The sequence below is a fragment of the Carcharodon carcharias genome, chromosome 29 (assembly GCF_017639515.1).
Source record: "Carcharodon carcharias isolate sCarCar2 chromosome 29, sCarCar2.pri, whole genome shotgun sequence".
NCBI lineage: Eukaryota > Metazoa > Chordata > Chondrichthyes > Lamniformes > Lamnidae > Carcharodon > Carcharodon carcharias.
The window spans coordinates 6,004,497-6,031,547 of NC_054495.1; the positions used below are offsets into that span (position 1 = coordinate 6,004,497).

A 27,051-nucleotide genomic window follows, 5' to 3' on the forward strand; every position below is an offset into this window, starting at 1 on the left:
GCTAATCGGTTTTAGTGGTTTTGGTTAAGGGGAAAATACTAGGCACAGGACACCAGAGAAAACTCCCCTGGCTCTTATTCCAATAATAGGGTGGGATCTGGGTGAGTGCAAAGCTAGCTAGCGAGTGAGGCAAGCAATGAGAGGCCGAGGTGATAAAGGACCCAAGCAGACAGGCGATACGGCACAAGAGACGGGATACAGAGCAAAAGCAAGCAAAGGTGTCAAAAGAAAGCATAGTGACACACATAGGAAGGAACAGCTGACTGAAAGGTACCATACCAATGTGGGTTACTGATTAATGTGAGGGTTGCTCGGAAAGAAAAGCCATAGGGTTGCAAGGTTACGGCACAGAGATGCTTCCTACCAGAGACAAGATAGTTAGAAAGGACCGGCTTCTCGAGTCGCAGCAGGTGCACCAGCAGGGTGAGGGGGCGCCTGAGACAGGCCCAGAGCTGCAATCCGACTGCGGAGACAAGACAGAGCTCAGGGTTGAGAGGTGGCAAGGAGGCAGCTCGAGGGCCAGCGACATCTCAACGGAAAGACAGCAACCCCACAGAGCCAGCATTACCTGTGCACAGCTGAGGTGGGGGAAACTAAGTCCTGAACCAATCCAGCCACTGATCTGGCAAGAGCGCACCCAGCCGCTTTGCCACGACATGTGTGCGCACGTGGCTCTCCGCCACTCCTTTCATATGTACGTGTGCCGACTCCTCCCTCACAGGTAAACGGCCACTCCTCTCGTTGTGAGAGGCACCTCTACCACTCCCCTTGGTCACATGCATGTGCCCCCACCACCCCACAATTCATCTCAAGAAGGCGGCCCCTCCCCGACGCCACTCCCGATCAGGGGCACGTGGCCCCCACCCCATCACTCTCTCGCACGCGAGGCCACTCCACTCATCCGCGCAGGGACCCTTATGTACGTGATGCGCGCAGCCCCCTCCCTGCCGTTTCTCTCTCTCTCTCTCGAGTCCAGCCCCCTCCCTGCCGTTTCTCTCTCTCTCCTGAATCCAGCCCCCTCCCTGCCGTTTCTCTCTCTCTCTCACTAGTCCAGCCCCCTCCCTGCCGTTTCTCTCTCTCTCTCACTAGTCCAGCCCCCTCCCTGCCGTTTCTCTCTCACTAGTCCAGCCCCCTCCCTGCCGTTTCTCTCTCTCTCCTGAATCCAGCCCCCTCCCTGCCGCTTCTCTCTCTCTCTCTCTCGAGTCCAGCCCCCTCCCTGCCGTTTCTCTCTCTCTCTCACTAGTCCAGCCCCCTCCCTGCCGTTTCTCTCTCCTGAATCCAGCCCCCTCCCTGCCGTTTCTCTCTCTCTCCTGAATCCAGCCCCCTCCCTGCCGTTTCTCTCTCTCTCTCACTAGTCCAGCCCCCTCCCTGCCGTTTCTCTCTCCTGAATCCAGCCCCCTCCCTGCCATTTCTCTCTCTCTCTCACTAATCCAGCCCCCTCCCTGCCGCTTCTCTCTCTCGAGTCCAGCCCCCCCCCGCCGCTTCTCTCTCTCTCTCTCTCACTAGTCCAGCCCCCTCCCTGCCGTTTCTCTCTCTCTCTCACTAGTCAGCCCCCTCCCTGCCGCTTCTCTCTCTCTCTCACTAGTCAGCCCCCTCCCTGCCGTTTCTCTCTCTCTCTCACTAGTCAGCCCCCTCCCTGCCGTTTTTCTCTCTCTCTCACTAGTCCAGCCCCCTCCCTGCCGTTTCTCTCGCTCTCGAGTCCAGCCCCCTCCCTGCCGTTTCTCTCTCTCTCTCACTAGTCCAGCCCCCTCCCTGCCGTTTCTCTCGCTCTCGAGTCCAGCCCCCTCCCTGCCGTTTCTCTCTCTCTCTCTCTCACTAGTCCAGCCCCCTCCTTGCCGCTTCTCTCTCCTGAATGCAGCCCCCTCCCTGCCGCTTCTCTCTCCTGAATCCAGCCCCCTCCCTGCCGTTTCTCTCTCACTAGTCCAGCCCCCACCCTGCCGCTTCTCTCTCTCTCACTAGTCCAGCCACCTCCCTGCCGCTTCGCTCTCTTGAGTCCAGCCCCCTCCCTGCCGTTTCTCTCTCTCTCGAGTCCAGCCCCCTCCCTGCCGTTTCTCTCTCACTCTCTCACTAGTCCAGCCCCCTCCCTGCCGTTTCTCTCTCTCTCTCGAGTCCAGCCCCCTCCCTGCCGTTTCTCTCGCTCTCGAGTCCAGCCCCCTCCCTGCCGCTTCTCTCTCCTGAATCCAGCCCCCTCCCTGCCGTTTCTCTCGCTCTCTCCTGAATCCAGCCCCCTCCCTGCTGTTTCTCTCGCTCACGAGTCCAGCCCCCTCCCTGCCGCTTCTCTCTCCTGAATCCAGCCCCCTCCCTGCCGTTTCTCTCGCTCTCGAGTCCAGCCCCCTCCCTGCCGCTTCTCTCTCCTGAATCCAGCCCCCTCCCTGCCGTTTCTCTCGCTCTCGAGTGCAGCCCCCTCCAAGCCGCTTCTCTCTCTCTCTCTCACTAGTCCAGCCCCCTCCCTGCCGCTTCTCTCTCTCTCTCTCTCTCGAGTCCAGCCCCCTCCCTGCCGCTTCTCTCTCTCTCTCACTAGTCCAGCCCCCTCCCTGCCGCTTCTCTCTCTTGCTCTCGAGTCCAGCCCCCTCCCTGCCGCTTCTCTCTCTCTCTCACTAGTCCAGCCCCCTCCCTGCCGTTTCTCTCTCCTGAATCCAGCCCCCTCCCTGCCGTTTCTCTCTCCTGAATCCAGCCCCCTCCCTGCCGTTTCTCTCTCCTGAATCCAGCCCCCTCCCTGCCGCTTCTCTCTCTCAAGCCCAGCCCCCACCCTGGCGTTTCTCTCTCTCTCATTAGTCCAGCCCCCTCCCTGCCGCTTCTCTCTCTCTCTCTCGAGTCGAGCCCCCCGCCCGCCGCTTCTCTCTCTCTCTCTCTCACTAGTCCAGCCCCCTCCCTGGCGTTTCTCTCTCTCTCTCGAGTCGAGCCCCCCCCCCGCCGCTTCTCTCTCTCTCTCTCTCTCATTAGTCCAGGCCCCTCCTTGCCGCTTCTCTGTCCGGAATCCAGCCCCCTCCCTGCCGTTTCTCTCTCTCTCTCTCTCTCGAGTCCAGCCCCCTCCCTGCCGCTTCTCTCTCTCTCTCTCGAGTCCAGCCCCCTCCCTGCCGTTTCTCTCTCTCTCTCTCTCGAGTCCAGCCCCCTCCCTGCCGTTTCTCTCTCTCTCTTTCTCGAGTCCAGCCCCCTCCCTGCCGTTTCTCTCTCTCTCTCTCTCTCGAGTCCAGCCCCTCCCTGCCGCTTCTCTCTTTCTCGAGTCCAGACCCCTCCCTGCCGTTTCTTTCTTTCTCGAGTCCAGACCCCTCCCTGCCGTTTCTCTCTTTCTCGAGTCCAGCCCCCTCCCTGCCGTTTCTCTCTCACTAGTCCAGCCCCCTCCCTGCCGTTTTTCTCTCTCTCAAGTCCAGCCCCCTCCCTGCCATTTCTCGCTCTCTCTCAAGTCCAGCTCCCTCCCTGCCGTTTTTCTCTCTCTCAAGTCCAGCCCCCTCCCTGCCGCTTCTCTCTCACTCGTCCAGCCCCCTCCCTGCCATTTCTCTCTCTCTCACTAGTCCAGCCCCCTCCCTGCCGTTTTTCTCTCTCTCGAGTCCAGCCCCCTCCCTGCCGTTTCTCTCTCACTCGTCCAGCCCCCTCCCTGCCATTTCTCTCTCTCTCACTAGTCCAGCCCCCTCCCTGCCGTTTCTCTCTCTCTCTCAATAGTCCAGCCCCCTCCCTGCCGTTTCTCTCTCTCTCACTAGTCCAGCCCCCTCCCTGCCATTCTCTCTCTCTCACTAGTCCAGCCCCCTCCCTGCCGTTTCTCTCTCTCTCACTAGTCCAGCCCCCTCCCTGCCATTTCTCTCTCTCTCACTAGTCCAGCCCCCTCCCTGCCGTTTCTCTCTCACTCGTCCAGCCCCCTCCCTGCCATTTCTCTCTCTCTCACTAGTCCAGCCCCCTCCCTGCCGTTTTTCTCTCTCTCGAGTCCAGCCCCCTCCCTGCCGTTTTTCTCTCTCTCAAGTCCAGCCCCCTCCCTGCCGTTTCTCTCTCACTCGTCCAGCCCCCTCCCTGCCATTTCTCTCTCTCTCACTAGTCCAGCCCCCTCCCTGCCGTTTCTCTCTCTCTCACTAGTCCAGCCCCCTCCCTGCCGTTTTTCTCTCTCACTAGTCCAGCCCCCTCCCTGCTGTTTCTCTCTCACTAATCCAGCCCCCTCCCTGCCGTTTCTCTCTCACTCGTCCAGCCCCCTCCCTGCTGTTTCTCTCTCTCTCACTAGTCCAGCCCCCTCCCTGCCGTTTTTCTCTCTCACTAGTCCAGCCCCCTCCCTGCTGTTTCTCTCTCACTAGTCCAGCCCCCTCCCTGGCGTTTCTCTCTCTCTCACTAGTCCAGCCCCCTCCCTGCCGTTTCTCTCTCTCTCACTAGTCCAGCCCCCTCCCTGCCGTTTCTCTCTCTCTCTCGAGTCCAGCCCCCTCCCTGCCGTTTCTCTCTCTCTCTCGAGTCCAGCACCCTCCCTGCCGCTTCTCTCTCCTGAATCCAGCCCCCTCCCTGCCATTTCTCTCTCACTAGTCCAGCCCCCTCCCTGCCACTTCTTTCTCTAGAGTCAAGCCCCCTCCCTGCCATTTCTCTCTCTCTCACTAGTCCAGCCCCCTCCCTGCCGTTTCTCTCTCTCTCACTAGTCCAGCCCCCTCCCTGCCGCTTCTCTCTCTCTCTCAAGTCCAGCCCCCTCCCAGCCGCTTCTCTCTCTCTCTCAAGTCCAGCCCCCTCCCTGCCGCTTCTCTCTCTCTCTCAAGTCCAGCCCCCTCCCTGCCGCTTCTCTCTCTCTCTCTCAAGTCCAGCCCCCTCCCTGCCGCTTCTCTCTCTCTCTCAAGTCCAGCCCCCTCCCTGCCGCTTCTCTCTCTCTTTCAAGTCCAGCCCCCTCCCTGCCGCTTCTCTCTCTCTCTCGAGTCCAGCCCCCTCCCTGCCGCTTCTCTCTCTCGAGTCCAGCCCCCTCCCTGCCGTTTCTCTCTCTCGAGTCCAGCCCCCTCCCTACCACCTCTTTCTCAAGTCCAGCCCCCACCCTGCCTCTTCTCTCTATCTCTCCAGTCCAGCCCCCTCCCTGCTGTTTCTCTCACTCGAGTCAAGGCCCCTCCCTGCCGTTTCTCTCTCTCTCACTAGTCCAGCCCCCTCCCTGCCGTTTCTCTCTCTCTCTCACTAGTCAAGGCCCCTCCCTGCCGTTTCTCTCTCTCTCTCACTAGTCCAGCCCCCTCCCTGCCGTTTCTCTCTCTCTCACTAGTCCAGCCCCCTCCCTGCCATTTCTGTCTCTCTCTCTCTCGAGTCCAGCCCCCTCCCTGCCGCTTCTCTCTCTCTCTCTCGAGTCCAGCCCCCTCCCTGCCGCTTCTCTCTCTCTCTCAAGTCCAGCCCCCTCCCTGAAGCTTCTCTCTCTCTCTCGAGTCCAGCCCCCTCCCTGAAGCTTCTCTCTCTCTCTCGAGTCCAGCCCCCTCCCTGCCGTTTCTCTTTCTCTCGAGTCCAGCCCCCTCCCTGCCACTTCTCTCTCTCTCTCGAGTCCAGCCCCCTCCCTGCCGCTTCTCTCTCGAGTCCAGCCCCCTCCCTGCCACTTCTCTCTCACTAGTCCAGCCCCCTCCCTGCCGTTTCTCTCTCACTAGTCCAGCCCCCTCCCTGCCGTTTCTCTCTCTCTCACTAGTCCAGCCCCCTCCCTGCCATTTCTTTCTCCCTCTCTCGAGTCCAGCCCCCTCCCTGCCGTTTCTCTCTCTCACTAGTCCAGCCCCCTCCCTGCCATTTCTTTCTCCCTCTCTCGAGTCCAGCCCCCTCCCTGCCATTCCTCTCTCTCGAGTCCAGACCACTCCCTGCTGTTTCTCTCTCTCACTAGTCCAGCCCCCTCCCTGCCGTTTCTCTCTCTCGAGTTCAGCCCCTCCCTGCCGCTTCTCTCTCTCGAGTCCAGCCCCCTCCCTGCCGTTTCTCTCTCTCGAGTCCAGCCCCCTCCCTGCCTCTTCTCTCTATCTCTCCAGTCCAGCCCCCTCCCTGCTGTTTCTCTCACTCGAGTCAAGCCCCCTCCCTGCCGTTTCTCTCTCTCTCTCACTAGTCCAGCCCCCTCCCTGGCGTTTCTCTCTCTCGAGTCCAGCCCCCTCCCTGCCGCTTCTCTCTCTCTCACTTGTCCAGCCCCCTCCCTGCCGTTTCTCTCTCTCTCACTTGTCCAGCCCCCTCCCTGCCGTTTCTCTCCCTCTCTCGAGTCCAGCCCCCTCCCTGCCGTTTCTCTCTCTCTCACTAGTCCAGCCCCCTCCCTGCCATTTCTCTCCCTCTCTCGAGTCCAGCCCCCTCCCTGCCGTTTCTCTCTCTCTCACTAGTCCAGCCCCCTCCCTGCTGTTTCTCTCTCTCTCACTAGTCCAGCCCCCTCCCTGCCATTTCTCTCTCTCTCTCGAGTCCAGCCCCCTCCCTGCTGTTTCTCTCTCTCTCACTAGTCCAGCCCCCTCCCTGCCGTTTCTCTCTCTCTCACTAGTCCAGCCCCCTCCCTGCCGCTTCTCTCTCTCTCTCAAGTCCAGCCCCCTCCCTGAAGCTTCTCTCTCTCTCTCGAGTCCAGCCCCCTCCCTGCCGTTTCTCTTTCTCTCGAGTCCAGCCCCCCTCCCTGCCACTTCTCTCTCTCTCTCGAGTCCAGCCCCCTCCCTGCCGCTTCTCTCTCGAGTCCAGCCCCCTCCCTGCCACTTCTCTCTCACTAGTCCAGCCCCCTCCCTGCCGTTTCTCTCTCACTAGTCCAGCCCCCTCCCTGCCGTTTCTCTCTCTCTCACTAGTCCAGCCCCCTCCCTGCCATTTCTTTCTCCCTCTCTCGAGTCCAGCCCCCTCCCTGCCGTTTCTCTCTCTCACTAGTCCAGCCCCCTCCCTGCCATTTCTTTCTCCCTCTCTCGAGTCCAGCCCCCTCCCTGCCATTCCTCTCTCTCGAGTCCAGACCACTCCCTGCTGTTTCTCTCTCTCACTAGTCCAGCCCCCTCCCTGCCGTTTCTCTCTCTCGAGTTCAGCCCCTCCCTGCCGCTTCTCTCTCTCGAGTCCAGCCCCCTCCCTGCCGTTTCTCTCTCTCGAGTCCAGCCCCCTCCCTGCCTCTTCTCTCTATCTCTCCAGTCCAGCCCCCTCCCTGCTGTTTCTCTCACTCGAGTCAAGCCCCCTCCCTGCCGTTTCTCTCTCTCTCTCACTAGTCCAGCCCCCTCCCTGGCGTTTCTCTCTCTCGAGTCCAGCCCCCTCCCTGCCGCTTCTCTCTCTCTCACTTGTCCAGCCCCCTCCCTGCCGTTTTCTCTCTCTCTCACTTGTCCAGCCCCCTCCCTGCCGTTTCTCTCCCTCTCTCGAGTCCAGCCCCCTCCCTGCCGTTTCTCTCTCTCTCACTAGTCCAGCCCCCTCCCTGCCATTTCTCTCCCTCTCTCGAGTCCAGCCCCCTCCCTGCCGTTTCTCTCTCTCTCACTAGTCCAGCCCCCTCCCTGCTGTTTCTCTCTCTCTCACTAGTCCAGCCCCCTCCCTGCCATTTCTCTCTCTCTCTCGAGTCCAGCCCCCTCCCTGCTGTTTCTCTCTCTCTCACTAGTCCAGCCCCCTCCCTGCCGTTTCTCTCTCTCTCACTAGTCCAGCCCCCTCCCTGCCGTTTCTCTCTCTCGAGTCCAGCCCCCTCCCTGCCGTTTCTCTCTCTCACTAGTCCAGCCCCCTCCCTGCCGTTTCTCTCTCTCTCTCGAGTCCAGACCCCTCCCTGCCGTTTCTCTCTCGAGTCCAGACCCCTCCCTGCTGTTTCTCTCTCTCTCACTAGTCCAGCCCCCTCCCTGCCGCTTCTCTCTCTCTCACTAGTCCAGCCCCCTCCCTGCCGCTTGTCTCTCTCTCACTAGTCCAGCCCCCTCCCTGCCATTTCTTTCTCCCTCTCTCAAGTCAAGCCCCCTCCCTGCCGTTTCTCTCTCACTAGTCCAGCCCCCTCCCTGCCGTTTCTCTCTCACTAGTCCAGCCCCCTCCCTGCCGCTTCTCTCTCTCTCACTAGTCCAGCCCCCTCCCTGCCGCTTCTCTCTCTCTCACTAGTCCAGCCCCCTCCCTGCCGTTTCTCTCTCTCGAGTCCGGCCCCCTCCCTGCCGTTTCTCTCTCTCTCTCGAGTCCGGCCCCCTCCCTGCCGTTTCTCTCTCGAGTCCAGCCCCCTCCCTACCACCTCTTTCTCGAGTCCAGCCCCCTCCCTGCCTCTTCTCTCTATCTCTCCAGTCCAGCCCCCTCCCTGCTGTTTCTCTCACTCGAGTCAAGCCCCCTCCCTGCCGCTTCTCTCTCTCTCTCACTAGTCCAGCCCCCTCCCTGCCGCTTCTCTCTCTCTCTCGAGTCCAGCCCCCTCCCTGCCGCTTCTCTCTCTCTCTCGAGTCCAGCCCCCTCCCTGCCGCTTCTCTCTCTCTCTCGAGTCCAGCCCCCTCCCTGCCGTTTCTCTCTCTCTCGAGTCCAGCCCCCTCCCTGCCACTTCTCTCTCTCTCTCTCTCTCTCTCTCGAGTCCAGCCCCCCTCCCTGCTGTTTCTCTCTCTTGAGTTCAGCCCCCTCCCTGCCGTTTCTCTCTCACTAGTCCAGCCCCCTCCCTGCCGTTTCACTCTCGAGTTCAGCCCCCTCCCTGCCGTTTCTCTCTCACTAGTCCAGCCCCCTCCCTGCCGTTTCTCTCTCTCGAGTCCAGCCCCCTCCCTGCCATTTCTCTCTCTCTCACTCGTCCAGCCCCCTCCCTGCCATTTCTCTCTCTCTCACTAGTCCAGCCCCCTCCCTGCCGTTTCTCTCTCTCTCACTAGTCCAGCCCCCTCCCTGCCGTTTTTCTCTCTCACTAGTCCAGCCCCCTCCCTGCTGTTTCTCTCTCACTAGTCCAGCCCCCTCCCTGCCGTTTCTCTCTCTCTCTCGAGTCCAGCCCCCTCCCTGCCGTTTCTCTCTCTCTCTCGAGTCCAGCACCCTCCCTGCCGCTTCTCTCTCCTGAATCCAGCCCCCTCCCTGCCATTTCTCTCTCACTAGTCCAGCCCCCTCCCTGCCACTTCTTTCTCTAGAGTCAAGCCCCCTCCCTGCCATTTCTCTCTTTCTCACTAGTCCAGCCCCCTTCCTGCCGTTTCTCTCTCTCTCACTAGTCCAGCCCCCTCCCTGCCATTTCTCTCTCTCTCACTAGTCCAGCCCCCTCCCTGCCGTTTCTCTCTCTCTCACTAGTCCAGCCCCCTCCCTGCCATTCTCTCTCTCTCACTAGTCCAGCCCCCTCCCTGCCGTTTCTCTCTCTCTCACTTGTCCAGCCCCCTCCCTGCCATTTCTCTCTCTCTCACTAGTCCAGCCCCCTCCCTGCCGTTTCTCTCTCACTCGTCCAGCCCCCTCCCTGCCATTTCTCTCTCTCTCACTAGTCCAGCCCCCTCCCTGCCGTTTTTCTCTCTCTCGAGTCCAGCCCCCTCCCTGCCGTTTTTCTCTCTCTCAAGTCCAGCCCCCTCCCTGCCGTTTCTCTCTCACTCGTCCAGCCCCCTCCCTGCTATTTCTCTCTCTCTCACTAGTCCAGCCCCCTCCCTGCCATTTCTCTCTCTCTCACTAGTCCAGCCCCCTCCCTGCCGTTTTTCTCTCTCACTAGTCCAGCCCCCTCCCTGCTGTTTCTCTCTCACTAGTCCAGCCCCCTCCCTGCCGTTTCTCTCTCACTCGTCCAGCCCCCTCCCTGCTGTTTCTCTCTCTCTCACTAGTCCAGCCCCCTCCCTGCCGTTTTTCTCTCTCACTAGTCCAGCCCCCTCCCTGCTGTTTCTCTCTCACTAGTCCAGCCCCCTCCCTGGCGTTTCTCTCTCTCTCACTAGTCCAGCCCCCTCCCTGCCGTTTCTCTCTCTCTCACTAGTCCAGCCCCCTCCCTGCCGTTTCTCTCTCTCTCTCGAGTCCAGCCCCCTCCCTGCCGTTTCTCTCTCTCTCTCGAGTCCAGCCCCCTCCCTGCCGTTTCTCTCTCTCTCTCGAGTCCAGCACCCTCCCTGCCGCTTCTCTCTCCTGAATCCAGCCCCCTCCCTGCCATTTCTCTCTCACTAGTCCAGCCCCCTCCCTGCCACTTCTTTCTCTAGAGTCAAGCCCCCTCCCTGCCATTTCTCTCTCTCTCACTAGTCCAGCCCCCTCCCTGCCGTTTCTCTCTCTCTCACTAGTCCAGCCCCCTCCCTGCCGCTTCTCTCTCTCTCTCAAGTCCAGCCCCCTCCCTGCCGCTTCTCTCTCTCTCTCAAGTCCAGCCCCCTCCCTGCCGCTTCTCTCTCTCTCTCAAGTCCAGCCCCCTCCCTGCCGCTTCTCTCTCTCTCTCAAGTCCAGCCCCCTCCCTGCCGCTTCTCTCTCTCTCTCAAGTCCAGCCCCCTCCCTGCCGCTTCTCTCTCTCTCTCAAGTCCAGCCCCCTCCCTGCCGCTTCTCTCTCTCTCTCAAGTCCAGCCCCCTCCCTGCCGCTTCTCTCTCTCTTTCAAGTCCAGCCCCCTCCCTGCCGCTTCTCTCTCTCTCTCGAGTCCAGCCCCCTCCCTGCCGCTTCTCTCTCTCGAGTCCAGCCCCCTCCTGCCGTTTCTCTCTCTCGAGTCCAGCCCCCTCCCTACCACCTCTTTCTCGAGTCCAGCCCCCACCCTGCCTCTTCTCTCTATCTCTCCAGTCCAGCCACCTCCCTGCTGTTTCTCTCACTCGAGTCAAGGCCCCTCCCTGCCGTTTCTCTCTCTCTCTCACTAGTCCAGCCCCCTCCCTGCCGTTTCTCTCTCTCTCTCACTAGTCAAGGCCCCTCCCTGCCGTTTCTCTCTCTCTCTCACTAGTCCAGCCCCCTCCCTGCCGTTTCTCTCTCTCTCACTAGTCCAGACCCCTCCCTGCCATTTCTCTCTCTCTCTCTCTCTCGAGTCCAGCCCCCTCCCTGCCGCTTCTCTCTCTCTCTCTCGAGTCCAGCCCCCTCCCTGCCGCTTCTCTCTCTCTCTCAAGTCCAGCCCCCTCCCTGAAGCTTCTCTCTCTCTCTCGAGTCCAGCCCCCTCCCTGAAGCTTCTCTCTCTCTCTCGAGTCCAGCCCCCTCCCTGCCGTTTCTCTTTCTCTCGAGTCCAGCCCCCTCCCTGCCACTTCTCTCTCTCTCTCTCTCTCGAGTCCAGCCCCCTCCCTGCCGCTTCTCTCTCGAGTCCAGCCCCCTCCCTGCCGCTTCTCTCTCACTAGTCCAGCCCCCTCCCTGCCGTTTCTCTCTCACTAGTCCAGCCCCCTCCCTGCCGTTTCTCTCTCTCTCACTAGTCCAGCCCCCTCCCTGCCATTTCTTTCTCCCTCTCTCGAGTCCAGCCCCCTCCCTGCCGTTTCTCTCTCTCTCACTAGTCCAGCCACCTCCCTGCCATTTCTTTCTCCCTCTCTCGAGTCCAGCCCCCTCCCTGCCATTCCTCTCTCTCGAGTCCAGACCACTCCCTGCTGTTTCTCTCTCTCACTAGTCCAGCCCCCTCCCTGCCGTTTCTCTCTCTCGAGTTCAGCCCCTCCCTGCCGCTTCTCTCTCTCGAGTCCAGCCCCCTCCCTGCCGTTTCTCTCTCTCGAGTCCAGCCCCCTCCCTGCCTCTTCTCTCTATCTCTCCAGTCCAGCCCCCTCCCTGCTGTTTCTCTCACTCGAGTCAAGCCCCCTCCCTGCCGTTTCTCTCTCTCTCTCACTAGTCCAGCCCCCTCCCTGGCGTTTCTCTCTCTCGAGTCCAGCCCCCTCCCTGCCGCTTCTCTCTCTCTCACTTGTCCAGCCCCCTCCCTGCCGTTTCTCTCTCTCTCACTTGTCCAGCCCCCTCCCTGCCGTTTCTCTCCCTCTCTCGAGTCCAGCCCCCTCCCTGCCGTTTCTCTCTCTCTCACTAGTCCAGCCCCCTCCCTGCCATTTCTCTCCCTCTGTCGAGTCCAGCCCCCTCCCTGCCGTTTCTCTCTCTCTCACTAGTCCAGCCCCCTCCCTGCTGTTTCTCTCTCTCTCACTAGTCCAGCCCCCTCCCTGCCGTTTCTCTCTCTCTCTCGAGTCCAGCCCCCTCCCTGCTGTTTCTCTCTCTCTCACTAGTCCAGCCCCCTCCCTGCCGTTTCTCTCTCTCTCACTAGTCCAGCCCCCACCCTGCCGTTTCTCTCTCTCGAGTCCAGCCCCCTCCCTGCCGTTTCTCTCTCTCACTAGTCCAGCCCCCTCCCTGCCGTTTCTCTCTCTCTCTCGAGTCCAGACCCCTCCCTGCCGTTTCTCTCTCGAGTCCAGACCCCTCCCTGCTGTTTCTCTCTCTCTCACTAGTCCAGCCCCCTCCCTGCCGCTTCTCTCTCTCTCACTAGTCCAGCCCCCTCCCTGCCGCTTCTCTCTCTCTCACTAGTCCAGCCCCCTCCCTGCCGCTTCTCTCTCTCTCACTAGTCCAGCCCCCTCCCTGCCGTTTCTCTCTCTTGAGTCCAGCCCCCTCCCTGCCGTTTCTCTCTCTCTCTCGAGTCCGGCCCCCTCCCTGCCGTTTCTCTCTCTCTCTCTCGAGTCCGGCCCCCTCCCTGCCGTTTCTCTCTCGAGTCCAGCCCCCTCCCTACCACCTCTTTCTCGAGTCCAGCCCCCTCCCTGCCTCTTCTCTCTATCTCTTCAGTCCAGCCCCCTCCCTGCTGTTTCTCTCACTCGAGTCAAGCCCCCTCCCTGCCGCTTCTCTCTCTCTCTCACTAGTCCAGCCCCCTCCCTGCCGCTTCTCTCTCTCTCTCGAGTCCAGCCCCCTCCCTGCCGCTTCTCTCTCTCTCTCGAGTCCAGCCCCCTCCCTGCCGCTTCTCTCTCTCTCTCGAGTCCAGCCCCCTCCCTGCCGTTTCTCTCTCTCTCGAGTCCAGCCCCCTCCCTGCCACTTCTCTCTCTCTCTCTCTCTCGAGTCCAGCCCCCTCCCTGCTGTTTCTCTCTCTTGAGTTCAGCCCCCTCCCTGCCGTTTCTCTCTCACTAGTCCAGCCCCCTCCCTGCCGTTTCACTCTCGAGTTCAGCCCCCTCCCTGCCGTTTCTCTCTCACTAGTCCAGCCCCCTCCCTGCCGTTTCTCTCTCTCGAGTCCAGCCCCCTCCCTGCCATTTCTCTCTCTCTCACTAGTCCAGCCCCCTCCCTGCCGTTTCTCTCTCTCTCACTAGTCCAGCCCCCTCCCTGCCGTTTCTCTCTCTCTCACTAGTCCAGCCCCCTCCCTGCCATTTCTCTCTCTCTCACTAGTCCAGCCCCCTCCCTGCCGTTTCTCTCTCTCTCACTAGTCCAGCCCCCTCCCTGCCATTTCTCTCTCTCTCACTAGTCCAGCCCCCTCCCTGCCGTTTCTCTCTCACTCGTCCAGCCCCCTCCCTGCCATTTCTCTCTCTCTCACTAGTCCAGCCCCCTCCCTGCCGTTTTTCTCTCTCTCGAGTCCAGCCCCCTCCCTGCCGTTTTTCTCTCTCTCAAGTCCAGCCCCCTCCCTGCCGTTTCTCTCTCACTCGTCCAGCCCCCTCCCTGCCATTTCTCTCTCTCTCACTAGTCCAGCCCCCTCCCTGCCGTTTCTCTCTCTCTCACTAGTCCAGCCCCCTCCCTGCCGTTTTTCTCTCTCACTAGTCCAGCCCCCTCCCTGCTGTTTCTCTCTCACTAGTCCAGCCCCCTCCCTGCTGTTTCTCTCTCACTCGTCCAGCCCCCTCCCTGCCGTTTCTCTCTCTCTCACTAGTCCAGCCCCCTCCCTGCCGTTTTTCTCTCTCACTAGTCCAGCCCCCTCCCTGCTGTTTCTCTCTCACTAGTCCAGCCCCCTCCCTGGCGTTTCTCTCTCTCTCACTAGTCCAGCCCCCTCCCTGCCGTTTCTCTCTCTCTCACTAGTCCAGCCCCCTCCCTGCCGTTTCTTTCTCTCTCTCGAGTCCAGCCCCCTCCCTGCCGTTTCTCTCTCTCTCTCGAGTCCAGCACCCTCCCTGCCGCTTCTCTCTCCTGAATCCAGCCCCCTCCCTGCCATTTCTCTCTCACTAGTCCAGCCCCCTCCCTGCCACTTCTTTCTCTAGAGTCAAGCCCCCTCCCTGCCATTTCTCTCTCTCTCACTAGTCCAGCCCCCTCCCTGCCGTTTCTCTCTCTCTCACTAGTCCAGCCCCCTCCCTGCCGCTTCGCTCTCTCTCTCAAGTCCAGCCCCCTCCCTGCCGCTTCTCTCTCTCTCTCAAGTCCAGCCCCCTCCCTGCCGCTTCTCTCTCTCTCTCAAGTCCAGCCCCCTCCCTGCCGCTTCTCTCTCTCTCTCAAGTCCAGCCCCCTCCCTGCCGCTTCTCTCTCTCTCTCAAGTCTAGCCCCCTCCCTGCCGCTTCTCTCTCTCTTTCAAGTCCAGCCCCCTCCCTGCCGCTTCTCTCTCTCTCTCGAGTCCAGCCCCCTCCCTGCCGCTTCTCTCTCTCGAGTCCAGCCCCCTCCCTGCCGTTTCTCTCTCTCGAGTCCAGCCCCCTCCCTACCACCTCTTTCTCGAGTCCAGCCCCCTCCCTGCCTCTTCTCTCTATCTCTCCAGTCCAGCCCCCTCCCTGCTGTTTCTCTCACTCGAGTCTAGGCCCCTCCCTGCCGTTTCTCTCTCTCTCTCACTAGTCCAGCCCTCTCCCTGCCGTTTCTCTCTCTCTCTCACTAGTCAAGGCCCCTCCCTGCCGTTTCTCTCTCTCTCTCACTAGTCCAGCCCCCTCCCTGCCGTTTCTCTCTCTCTCACTAGTCCAGCCCCCTCCCTGCCAGTTCTCTCTCTCTCTCTCTCGAGTCCAGCCCCCTCCCTGCCGCTTCTCTCTCTCTCTCTCGAGTCCAGCCCCCTCCCTGCCGCTTCTCTCTCTCTCTCAAGTCCAGCCCCCTCCCTGAAGCTTCTCTCTCTCTCTCGAGTCCAGCCCCCTCCCTGAAGCTTCTCTCTCTCTCTCGAGTCCAGCCCCCTCCCTGCCGTTTCTCTTTCTCTCGAGTCCAGCCCCCTCCCTGCCACTTCTCTCTCTCTCTCGAGTCCAGCCCCCTCCCTGCCGCTTCTCTCTCGAGTCCAGCCCCCTCCCTGCCGCTTCTCTCTCACTAGTCCAGCCCCCTCCCTGCCGTTTCTCTCTCACTAGTCCAGCCCCCTCCCTGCCGTTTCTCTCTCTCTCACTAGTCCAGCCCCCTCCCTGCCATTTCTTTCTCCCTCTCTCGAGTCCAGCCCCCTCCCTGCCGTTTCTCTCTCTCTCACTAGTCCAGCCCCCTCCCTGCCATTTCTTTCTCCCTCTCTCGAGTCCAGCCCCCTCCCTGCCATTCCTCTCTCTCGAGTCCAGACCACTCCCTGCTGTTTCTCTCTCTCACTAGTCCAGCCCCCTCCCTGCCGTTTCTCTCTCTCGAGTTCAGCCCCTCTCTGCCGCTTCTCTCTCTCGAGTCCAGCCCCCTCCCTGCCGTTTCTCTCTCTCGAGTCCAGCCCCCTCCCTGCCTCTTCTCTCTATCTCTCCAGTCCAGCCCCCTCCCTGCTGTTTCTCTCACTCGAGTCAAGCCCCCTCCCTGCCGTTTCTCTCTCTCTCTCACTAGTCCAGCCCCCTCCCTGGCGTTTCTCTCTCTCGAGTCCAGCCCCCTCCCTGCCGCTTCTCTCTCTCTCACTTGTCCAGCCCCCTCCCTGCCGTTTCTCTCTCTCTCACTTGTCCAGCCCCCTCCCTGCCGTTTCTCTCCCTCTCTCGAGTCCAGCCCCCTCCCTGCCGTTTCTCTCTCTCTCACTAGTCCAGCCCCCTCCCTGCCATTTCTCTCCCTCTCTCGAGTCCAGCCCCCTCCCTGCCGCTTCTCTCTCTCTCACTAGTCCAGCCCCCTCCCTGCTGTTTCTCTCTCTCTCACTAGTCCAGCCCCCTCCCTGCCGTTTCTCTCTCTCTCTCGAGTCCAGCCCCCTCCCTGCTGTTTCTCTCTCTCTCACTAGTCCAGCCCCCTCCCTGCCGTTTCTCTCTCTCTCACTAGTCCAGCCCCCTCCCTGCCGTTTCTCTCTCTCGAGTCCAGCCCCCTCCCTGCCGTTTCTCTCTCTCACTAGTCCAGCCCCCTCCCTGCCGTTTCTCTCTCTCTCTCGAGTCCAGACCCCTCCCTGCCGTTTCTCTCTCTCTCTCTCGAGTCCAGACCCCTCCCTGCTGTTTCTCTCTCTCTCACTAGTCCAGCCCCCTCCCTGCCGCTTCTCTCTCTCTCACTAGTCCAGCCCCCTCCCTGCCGCTTCTCTCTCTCTCACTAGTCCAGCCCCCTCCCTGCCATTTCTTTCTCCCTCTCTCAAGTCAAGCCCCCTCCCTGCCGTTTCTCTCTCACTAGTCCAGCCCCCTCCCTGCCGTTTCTCTCTCACTAGTCCAGCCCCCTCCCTGCCGCTTCTCTCTCTCTCACTAGTCCAGCCCCCTCCCTGCCGCTTCTCTCTCTCTCACTAGTCCAGCCCCCTCCCTGCCGTTTCTCTCTCTTGAGTCCAGCCCCCTCCCTGCCGTTTCTCTCTCTCTCTCTCGAGTCCGGCCCCCTCCCTGCCGTTTCTCTCTCACTAGTCCAGCCCCCTCCCTGCCGTTTCTCTCTCGAGTCCAGCCCCCTCCCTACCACCTCTTTCTCGAGTCCAGCCCCCTCCCTGCCTCTTCTCTCTATCTCTCCAGTCCAGCCCCCTCCCTGCTGTTTCTCTCACTCGAGTCAAGCCCCCTCCCTGCCGTTTCTCTCTCTCTCTCACTAGTCCAGCAACCTCCCTGGCGTTTCTCTCTCTCTCTCTCTCTCGAGTCCAGCCCCCTCCCTGCCGCTTCTCTCTCTCTCACTAGTCCAGCCCCCTCCCTGCCGCTTCTCTCTCTCTCACTAGTCCAGCCCCCTCCCTGCCGTTTCTCTCTCACTAGTCCAGCCCCCTCCCTGCTGTTTCTCTCTCTCTCTCGAGTCCAGACCCCTCCCTGCTGTTTCTCTCTCTCTCACTAGTCCAGCCCCCTCCCTGCCGCTTCTCTCTCTCTCTCTCGAGTCCAGCCCCCTCCCTGCTGTTTCTCTCTCTCTCAGTAGTCCAGCCCCCTCCCTGCCGCTTCTCTCTCTCTCTCGAGTCCAGACCCCTCCCTGCTGTTTCTCTCTCTCTCACTAGTTCAGCCCCCTCCCTGCCGTTTCTCTCTCTCAAGTCCAGCCCCCTCCCTGCCGTTTCTCTCTCTCTCTCGAGTCCAGACCCCTCCCTGCCGTTTCTCTCTCACTAGTCCAGCCCCCTCCCTGCCGCTTCTCTCTCTCTCACTAGTCCAGCCCCCTCCCTGCCGCTTCTCTCTCTCTCACTAGTCCAGCCCCCTCCCTGCCATTTCTTTCTCCCTCTCTCAAGTCCAGCCCCCTCCCTGCCGTTTCTCTCTCACTAGTCCAGCCCCCTCCCTGCCGCTTCTCTCTCTCTCACTAGTCCAGCCCCCTCCCTGCCGCTTCTCTCTCTCTCACTAGTCCAGCCCCCTCCCTGCCATTTCTTTCTCCCTCTCTCGAGTCCAGCCCCCTCCCTGCCGTTTCTCTCTCTTGAGTCCAGCCCCCTCCCTGCCGTTTCTCTCTCACTCGTCCAGCCCCCTCCCTGCCATTTCTCTCTCTCTCACTAGTCCAGCCCCCTCCCTGCCGTTTCTCTCTCTCTCACTAGTCCAGCCCCCTCCCTGCCGTTTTTCTCTCTCACTAGTCCAGCCCCCTCCCTGCTGTTTCTCTCTCACTAGTCCAGCCCCCTCCCTGCTGTTTCTCTCTCACTCGTCCAGCCCCCTCCCTGCCGTTTCTCTCTCTCTCACTAGTCCAGCCCCCTCCCTGCCGTTTTTCTCTCTCACTAGTCCAGCCCCCTCCCTGCTGTTTCTCTCTCACTAGTCCAGCCCCCTCCCTGGCGTTTCTCTCTCTCTCACTAGTCCAGCCCCCTCCCTGCCGTTTCTCTCTCTCTCACTAGTCCAGCCCCCTCCCTGCCGTTTCTTTCTCTCTCTCTCGAGTCCAGCCCCCTCCCTGCCGTTTCTCTCTCTCTCTCGAGTCCAGCACCCTCCCTGCCGCTTCTCTCTCCTGAATCCAGCCCCCTCCCTGCCATTTCTCTCTCACTAGTCCAGCCCCCTCCCTGCCACTTCTTTCTCTAGAGTCAAGCCCCCTCCCTGCCATTTCTCTCTCTCTCACTAGTCCAGCCCCCTCCCTGCCGTTTCTCTCTCTCTCACTAGTCCAGCCCCCTCCCTGCCGCTTCGCTCTCTCTCTCAAGTCCAGCCCCCTCCCTGCCGCTTCTCTCTCTCTCTCAAGTCCAGCCCCCTCCCTGCCGCTTCTCTCTCTCTCTCAAGTCCAGCCCCCTCCCTGCCGCTTCTCTCTCTCTCTCAAGTCCAGCCCCCTCCCTGCCGCTTCTCTCTCTCTCTCAAGTCTAGCCCCCTCCCTGCCGCTTCTCTCTCTCTTTCAAGTCCAGCCCCCTCCCTGCCGCTTCTCTCTCTCTCTCGAGTCCAGCCCCCTCCCTGCCGCTTCTCTCTCTCGAGTCCAGCCCCCTCCCTGCCGTTTCTCTCTCTCGAGTCCAGCCCCCTCCCTACCACCTCTTTCTCGAGTCCAGCCCCCTCCCTGCCTCTTCTCTCTATCTCTCCAGTCCAGCCCCCTCCCTGCTGTTTCTCTCACTCGAGTCTAGGCCCCTCCCTGCCGTTTCTCTCTCTCTCTCACTAGTCCAGCCCTCTCCCTGCCGTTTCTCTCTCTCTCTCACTAGTCAAGGCCCCTCCCTGCCGTTTCTCTCTCTCTCTCACTAGTCCAGCCCCCTCCCTGCCGTTTCTCTCTCTCTCACTAGTCCAGCCCCCTCCCTGCCAGTTCTCTCTCTCTCTCTCTCGAGTCCAGCCCCCTCCCTGCCGCTTCTCTCTCTCTCTCTCGAGTCCAGCCCCCTCCCTGCCGCTTCTCTCTCTCTCTCAAGTCCAGCCCCCTCCCTGAAGCTTCTCTCTCTCTCTCGAGTCCAGCCCCCTCCCTGAAGCTTCTCTCTCTCTCTCGAGTCCAGCCCCCTCCCTGCCGTTTCTCTTTCTCTCGAGTCCAGCCCCCTCCCTGCCACTTCTCTCTCTCTCTCGAGTCCAGCCCCCTCCCTGCCGCTTCTCTCTCGAGTCCAGCCCCCTCCCTGCCGCTTCTCTCTCACTAGTCCAGCCCCCTCCCTGCCGTTTCTCTCTCACTAGTCCAGCCCCCTCCCTGCCGTTTCTCTCTCTCTCACTAGTCCAGCCCCCTCCCTGCCATTTCTTTCTCCCTCTCTCGAGTCCAGCCCCCTCCCTGCCGTTTCTCTCTCTCTCACTAGTCCAGCCCCCTCCCTGCCATTTCTTTCTCCCTCTCTCGAGTCCAGCCCCCTCCCTGCCATTCCTCTCTCTCGAGTCCAGACCACTCCCTGCTGTTTCTCTCTCTCACTAGTCCAGCCCCCTCCCTGCCGTTTCTCTCTCTCGAGTTCAGCCCCTCTCTGCCGCTTCTCTCTCTCGAGTCCAGCCCCCTCCCTGCCGTTTCTCTCTCTCGAGTCCAGCCCCCTCCCTGCCTCTTCTCTCTATCTCTCCAGTCCAGCCCCCTCCCTGCTGTTTCTCTCACTCGAGTCAAGCCCCCTCCCTGCCGTTTCTCTCTCTCTCTCACTAGTCCAGCCCCCTCCCTGGCGTTTCTCTCTCTCGAGTCCAGCCCCCTCCCTGCCGCTTCTCTCTCTCTCACTTGTCCAGCCCCCTCCCTGCCGTTTCTCTCTCTCTCACTTGTCCAGCCCCCTCCCTGCCGTTTCTCTCCCTCTCTCGAGTCCAGCCCCCTCCCTGCCGTTTCTCTCTCTCTCACTAGTCCAGCCCCCTCCCTGCCATTTCTCTCCCTCTCTCGAGTCCAGCCCCCTCCCTGCCGCTTCTCTCTCTCTCACTAGTCCAGCCCCCTCCCTGCTGTTTCTCTCTCTCTCACTAGTCCAGCCCCCTCCCTGCCGTTTCTCTCTCTCTCTCGAGTCCAGCCCCCTCCCTGCTGTTTCTCTCTCTCTCACTAGTCCAGCCCCCTCCCTGCCGTTTCTCTCTCTCTCACTAGTCCAGCCCCCTCCCTGCCGTTTCTCTCTCTCGAGTCCAGCCCCCTCCCTGCCGTTTCTCTCTCTCACTAGTCCAGCCCCCTCCCTGCCGTTTCTCTCTCTCTCTCGAGTCCAGACCCCTCCCTGCCGTTTCTCTCTCTCTCTCTCGAGTCCAGACCCCTCCCTGCTGTTTCTCTCTCTCTCACTAGTCCAGCCCCCTCCCTGCCGCTTCTCTCTCTCTCACTAGTCCAGCCCCCTCCCTGCCGCTTCTCTCTCTCTCACTAGTCCAGCCCCCTCCCTGCCATTTCTTTCTCCCTCTCTCAAGTCAAGCCCCCTCCCTGCCGTTTCTCTCTCACTAGTCCAGCCCCCTCCCTGCCGCTTCTCTCTCTCTCACTAGTCCAGCCCCCTCCCTGCCGCTTCTCTCTCTCTCACTAGTCCAGCCCCCTCCCTGCCGTTTCTCTCTCTTGAGTCCAGCCCCCTCCCTGCCGTTTCTCTCTCTCTCTCTCGAGTCCGGCCCCCTCCCTGCCGTTTCTCTCTCACTAGTCCAGCCCCCTCCCTGCCGTTTCTCTCTCGAGTCCAGCCCCCTCCCTACCACCTCTTTCTCGAGTCCAGCCCCCTCCCTGCCTCTTCTCTCTATCTCTCCAGTCCAGCCCCCTCCCTGCTGTTTCTCTCACTCGAGTCAAGCCCCCTCCCTGCCGTTTCTCTCTCTCTCTCACTAGTCCAGCAACCTCCCTGGCGTTTCTCTCTCTCTCTCTCTCTCGAGTCCAGCCCCCTCCCTGCCGCTTCTCTCTCTCTCACTAGTCCAGCCCCCTCCCTGCCGCTTCTCTCTCTCTCACTAGTCCAGCCCCCTCCCTGCCGTTTCTCTCTCACTAGTCCAGCCCCCTCCCTGCTGTTTCTCTCTCTCTCTCGAGTCCAGACCCCTCCCTGCTGTTTCTCTCTCTCTCACTAGTCCAGCCCCCTCCCTGCCGCTTCTCTCTCTCTCTCGAGTCCAGCCCCCTCCCTGCTGTTTCTCTCTCTCTCAGTAGTCCAGCCCCCTCCCTGCCGCTTCTCTCTCTCTCTCGAGTCCAGACCCCTCCCTGCTGTTTCTCTCTCTCTCACTAGTTCAGCCCCCTCCCTGCCGTTTCTCTCTCTCAAGTCCAGCCCCCTCCCTGCCGTTTCTCTCTCTCTCTCTCGAGTCCAGACCCCTCCCTGCCGTTTCTCTCTCACTAGTCCAGCCCCCTCCCTGCCGCTTCTCTCTCTCTCACTAGTCCAGCCCCCTCCCTGCCGCTTCTCTCTCTCTCACTAGTCCAGCCCCCTCCCTGCCATTTCTTTCTCCCTCTCTCAAGTCCAGCCCCCTCCCTGCCGTTTCTCTCTCACTAGTCCAGCCCCCTCCCTGCCGCTTCTCTCTCTCTCACTAGTCCAGCCCCCTCCCTGCCGCTTCTCTCTCTCTCACTAGTCCAGCCCCCTCCCTGCCATTTCTTTCTCCCTCTCTCGAGTCCAGCCCCCTCCCTGCCGTTTCTCTCTCTTGAGTCCAGCCCCCTCCCTGCCGTTTCTCTCTCTCTCTCGAGTCCAGCCCCCTCCCTGCCGTTTCTCTCTCTCTCTCGAGTCCGGCCCCCTCCCTGCCGTTTCTCTCTCGAGTCCAGCCCCCTCCCTACCACCTCTTTCTCGAGTCCAGCCCCCTCCCTGCCTCTTCTCTCTATCTCTCACTAGTCCAGCCCCCTCCCTGTTGTTTCTCTCACTCGAGTCAAGCCCCCTCCCTGCCGCTTCTCTCTCTCTCTCACTAGTCCAGCCCCCTCCCTGCCGCTTCTCTCTCTCTCTCGAGTCCAGCCCCCTCCCTGCTGTTTCTCTCACTCGAGTCAAGCCCCCTCCCTGCCGCTTCTCTCTCTCTCTCGAGTCCAGCCCCCTCCCTGCCGCTTCTCTCTCTCTCTCGAGTCCAGCCCCCTCCCTGCCGCTTCTCTCTCTCTCTCGAGTCCAGCCCCCTCCCTGCCGTTTCTCTCTCTCTCGAGTCCAGCCCCCTCCCTGCCACTTCTCTCTCTCTCTCTCTCTCGAGTCCAGCCCCCTCCCTGCTGTTTCTCTCTCTTGAGTTCAGCCCCCTCCCTGCCGTTTCTCTCTCACTAGTCCAGCCCCCTCCCTGCCGTTTCTCTCTCGAGTTCAGCCCCCTCCCTGCCGTTTCTCTCTCACTAGTCCAGCCCCCTCCCTGCCGTTTCTCTCTCTCGAGTCCAGCCCCCTCCTTACCACCTCTTTCTCGAGTCCAGCCGCCTCCCTGCCTCTTCTCTCTATCTCTCCAGTCCAGCCCCCTCCCTGCTGTTTCTCTCACTCGAGTCAAGCCCCCTCCCTGCCGTTTCTCTCTCTCTCTCACTAGTCCAGCCCCCTCCCTGCCGTTTCTCTCTCTCACTAGTCCAACCCCCTCCCTGCCGTTTCTCTCTCTCTCTCTCTCGAGTCCAGCCCCCTCCCTGCCGCTTCTCTCTCTCTCACTAGTCCAGCCCCCTCCCTGGCGTTTCTCTCTCACTAGTCCAGCCCCCTCCCTGCCGTTTCTCTCTCACTAGTCCAGCCCCCTCCCTGCCGTTTCTCTCTCTCTCACTTGTCCAGCCCCCTCCCTGCCGCTTCTCTCTCCTGAATCCAGCACCCTCCCTGCCATTTCTCTCTCTCGAGTCCAGACCCCTCCCTGCTGTTTCTCTCTCTCACTTGTCCAGCCCCCTCCCTGCCGTTTCTCTCTCTCTCACTAGTCCAGCCCCCTCCCTGCCGCTTCTCTCTCTCTCACTAGTCCATCCCCCTCCCTGCCGTTTCTCTCTCTCTCTCGAGTCCGGCCCCCTCCCTGCCGTTTCTCTCTCTCTCTCGAGTCCATCCCCCTCCCTGCCGTTTCTCTCTCTCTCTCGAATCCATCCCCCTCCCTGCCGTTTCTCTCTCTCTCTCGAGTCCATCCGCCTCCCTGCCGTTTCTCTCTCTCTCTCGAGTCCGGCCCCCTCCCTGCCGTTTCTCTCTCTCTCTCGAGTCCGGCCTCCTCCCTGCCGTTTCTCTCTCGAGTCCAGCCCCCTCCCTGCCACTTCTCTCTCTCTCTCTCTCTCGAGTCCAGCCCCCTCCCTACCACCTCTTTCTCGAGTCCAGCCCCCTCCCTGCCTCTTCTCTCTATCTCTCCAGTCCAGCCCCCTCCCTGCTGTTTCTCTCACTCGAGTCAAGCCCCCTCCCTGCCGTTTCTCTCTCTCTCTCACTAGTCCAGCAACCTCCCTGGCGTTTCTCTCTCTCTCTCTCTCTCTCGAGTCCAGCCCCCTCCCTGCCGCTTCTCTCTCTCTCGAGTCCAGCCCCCTCCCTGCCGTTTCTCTCTCTCTCTCGAGTCCAGCCCCCTCCCTGCCGTTTCTCTCTCTCTCTCTCACTAGTCCAGCCCCCACCCTGCCGCTTCTCTCTCTCGAGTCCAGACCCCTCCCTGCTGCTTTTCTCTCTCTCACTAGTCCAGCCCCCTCCCTGCCGTTTCTCTCTCTCGAGTCCAGACCCCTCCCTGCTGCTTTTCTCTCTCTCACTAGTCCAGCCCCCTCCCTGCCGCTTCTCTCTCCTGAATCCAGCCCCCTCCCTGCCATTCCTCTCTCTCGAGTCCTGACCCCTCCCTGCCGTTTCTCTCTCTCGAGTCCAGCCCCCTCCCTGCCGTTTCTCTCTCTCGAGTCCAGCCCCCTCCCTGCCGTTTCTCTCTCTCGAGTCCAGCCCCCTCCCTGCCGCTTCTCTCTCCTGAATCCAGACCCCTCCCTGCCGTTTCTCTCTCTCGAGTCCAGCCCCCTCCCTGCCGTTTCTCTCTCACTAGTCCAGCCCCCTCCCTGCCGCTTCTCTCTCACTAGTCCAGCCCCCTCCCTGCCGCTTCTCTCTCTCTCTCTCGAGTCCGGCCCCCTCCCTGCCGTTTCTCTCTCACTAGTCCAGCCCCTCCCTGCCGTTTCTCTCTCAATAGTCCAGCCCCCTCCCTGCCGCTTCTCTCTCTCTCTCGAGTCCGGCCCCCTCCCTGCCGTTTCTCTCTCTCGAGTCCAGCCCCCTCCCTGCCGTTTCTCTCTCACTAGTCCAGCCCCCTCCCTGCCGCTTCTCTCTCTCTCTCGAGTCCGGCCCCCTCCCTGCCGTTTCTCTCTCACTAGTCCAGCCCCTCCCTGCCGTTTCTCTCTCACTAGTCCAGCCCCCTCCCTGCCGCTTCTCTCTCACTAGTCCAGCCCCCTCCCTGCCGCTTCTCTCTCTCTCTCTCGAGTCCAGCCCCCTCCCTGCTGTTTCTCTCTCTCGAGTCCAGCCCCCTCCCTGCCGTTTCTCTCTCTCGAGTCCAGCCCCCTCCCTGCTGTTTCTCTCTCTCGAGTCCAGCCCCCTCCCTGCCGTTTCTCTCTCTCGAGTCCAGCCCCCTCCCTGCCGTTTCTCTCTCTCGAGTCCAGCCCCCTCCCTGCCGTTTCTCTCTCACTAGTCCAGCCCCCTCCCTGCCGTTTCTCTCTCTCGAGTCCAGCCCCCTCCCTGCCGTTTCTCTCTCTCGAGTCCAGCCCCCTCCCTGCCGTTTCTCTCTCTCTCGAGTCCAGCCCCCTCCCTGCCGTTTCTCTCTCTCTCTCGAGTCCGGCCCCCTCCCTGCCGTTTCTCTCTCTCTCGAGTCCAGCCCCCTCCCTGCCGTTTCTCTCTCTCACTAGTCTAGCCCCCTCCCTGCCACTTCTCTATCTCTTTTGAGTCCAGCCCCCTCCCTGCCGTTACTCTCTCCTGAGCCCAGCCCCCTCCCTGCCGTTTCTCTCTCTCAAGTCCAGCCCCCTCCCTGCCGTTTCTCTCTCTCAAGTCCAGCCCTTTCCCTGCCGCTTCTCTCTCTCTCTCTCATTCACCCAGTTTTGCTTTCACGTGCACAGCCCCCTCCCTACCGCCTCCCTCTCGTGCCCAGCCCCTCCACCACTCCTCTCACATGCAATCAGCCCCCGCTCCATCACATCCCTCTCATGCTCGCCCAGCTCACGTGCTCCTCTTGCGTGCAACTCCTCACCCGATCATCCACCACACCTCGTGCAGGCGCTACCCCCATCGCTACTCAGCCACGTGACCCCCCCCATCCGCCAGTCCTTTCTCGCGTGCACACGGCCCCTTTTTCTGCCGCTTATCTTTCACCCGCGCGCAGCTCCCTTCCTCCATTTTGAGGCATTTTGGGAAGACTAGCATGGCAAGGGAATACACAATAAATGTTAGGACCCTAGGAAGTACAGAGGATCAGAGGGTCCTTGGTGTACATGTCCATAGATCCCTGAAGGCAGCAGCACATGTAGATAAGGTGGTTTAGAAGGAATATGGGAAACTTGCCTTTATTAGCCAAGGCATAGAATATAAGACAAAACAAAAACAGGAATACCTGGAAAAACTCAGCAGGTCTGGCAGCATCGGCGTAGAAGAGCACAGTTGACGTTTGGAGTCCTCATGACCTTTCAACAGAACTAAGTAGAAATAGGAAAGGGGTGAAATATAAACTGGTTCGGGTGCAGGGTGGGGGGGGGCGAAGAAGGGGGAGTTGAAGGTTCAAGCAAGCAGTGATAGGAGGAGATAACCAAAAGATGTCACAGACAAAAGAACAAAGAGGTGTTGAAGGTGGTGATATAATCTAAAAGAATGTGCTAATTAAGATTGGAGAGCAGGGCAAGGAAGGTAGCTCGAGTGGGGGGTGGGGTGAAATAAACCATGGGTGGAATACATTTAAAAATAATGGAAATAGGTGGGAAAAGTAAAATCTACATAAATTATTGGAAAAAACAAAAGAAAGGGGGAAAGAAACGGAAAGTGGGTGGGGATGGAGGAGGGAGTTCACGATCTAAAGTTGTTGAACTCAATATTCAGTCCAGAAGGCTGTAAAATGCCTAGTGGGAAGATGAGGTGCTGTTCCTCCAATTTGTGTTGAGCTTCACTGGAACAATGCAGCAAGCCAAGGACAGACGTGTGGGCAAGAGAGCAGAGTGGAGTGTTGAAATGGCAAGCGACAGGGAGGCTTGGGTCATTCTTGCGGACAGACCGCAGGTGTTCTGCAGAGCAGTCTCCCAGTTTACGTTTGGTCTCTCCAATGTAGAGGAAACCACATTGGAAGCAACGAATACAGTAGACTAAGTTGGGGGAAGTGCAAGTGAAATGCTGCTTCACTTGAAAGGAGTGTTTGGGCCCTTGGACGGTGTGGAGAGAGGAAGTGAAGGGGCAGGTGAAGGGGAAGTTGCATATTTTGCGTGGGCATGGGGAGGTGCCGTAGGTGGGGGTTGAGGAGTAGGGGGTGATGGAGGAGTGGACCAGGGTGTCACGGAGGGAACGATCTCAGCCAGGATTGCATAGAGGCCGCGGTTGGAGGGCCAGAGAGATACGGAAGGACCTGAAGTCTAGAGGAGGTTCCAGAGATGAGGCGGGCGTGCGGCAGGAGTGAGTTCAGGGTGGGGGATTGGGAGAGGCGGTTTTCAGAGGCGGGGGGAGTTGGTTACAGAGGCAGAGAGGATGAAATCTGACATGGCTGTGCAGGGGTACTCACCGGGCCTGTTGCTGCTCTTGCCACTGGTCTTGCCGTTGTCCAGCAATGAATTGAGCCAGGCAGAGGCCCCCAGTCGGATGTCGCGAAGCAGCAGGGCTGCGTCATTCTGCACCATGCTCAGTGTATCCACCTTGTTCGAGGAGGCACTCGACACAGGCTCTGTACCTGCAACACACGGTTAACCAGAGTCAGGGAGAGTACAGCCCAGGATCCCAGTCTGGAATCGCACGGTGGAGTGGGGGGGGTGGAGACGGTGGTGTAGTGGGAATGGGCAGGAGGGGGCAGAGAGAGAAAGAGGCCCTGTAATGGGGTGGGCGGAGAAATGGACTGTGTGTCAGGGTGGGGAAGAAATGGGCTGTGTGTCGGGGTGGAGGGAGAAATGGGCTGTGTCGGGGTTGGGGGGGAGAAATGGGCTGTGTGTCGGGGTGGAGGGAGAAATGGGCTGTGTGTCGGGGTCGGGGGAGAAACGGGCTGTGTGTCGGGGTTGGGGGGGAGAAATGGGCTGTGTGTCGGGGTCGGGGGAGAAACGGGCTGTGTGTCGGGGTGGGGTGAAATGGGCTGTGTGTCGGGGTGGGGTGAAATGGGCTGTGTGTCGGGGTGGGGTGAAATGGGCTGTGTGTCGGGGTAGGGTGAAATGGGCTGTGTGTCGGGGTGGGGTGAAATGGGCTGTGTGTCGGGGTGGGGGGAGAAATGGGCTGTGTGTCAGGGTGGGGGGAGAAATGGGCTGTGAGTCGGGGTCGGGGGAGAAATGGGCTGTGTGTCGGGGTTGGGGGGGAGAAATGGGCTGTGTGTCGGGGTGGAGAGAGAAATGGGCTGTGTGGCGGGGAGGGGGTGAAATGGGCTGTGTGTCGGGGTGGGGTGAAATGGGCTGTGTGTCGGGGTGGGGAGAAA

The 27,051-nt window shown here is 60.7% G+C and overlaps 1 protein-coding gene across 1 annotated transcript in view; it reads right to left on the bottom strand.

Annotated features, from left to right (window-relative positions):
• The window catches only part of lipeb (lipase, hormone-sensitive b), a 91,652-nt gene that overhangs the window by 8,520 nt on the left and 56,081 nt on the right, over positions 1-27,051 (bottom strand). Inside the window, exon 9 of the mRNA XM_041176758.1 lies at positions 26,161-26,325. Coding sequence (XP_041032692.1) covers positions 26,161-26,325 — 165 coding nt within the window. The remainder of the gene's footprint in view (positions 1-26,160; positions 26,326-27,051) is intronic.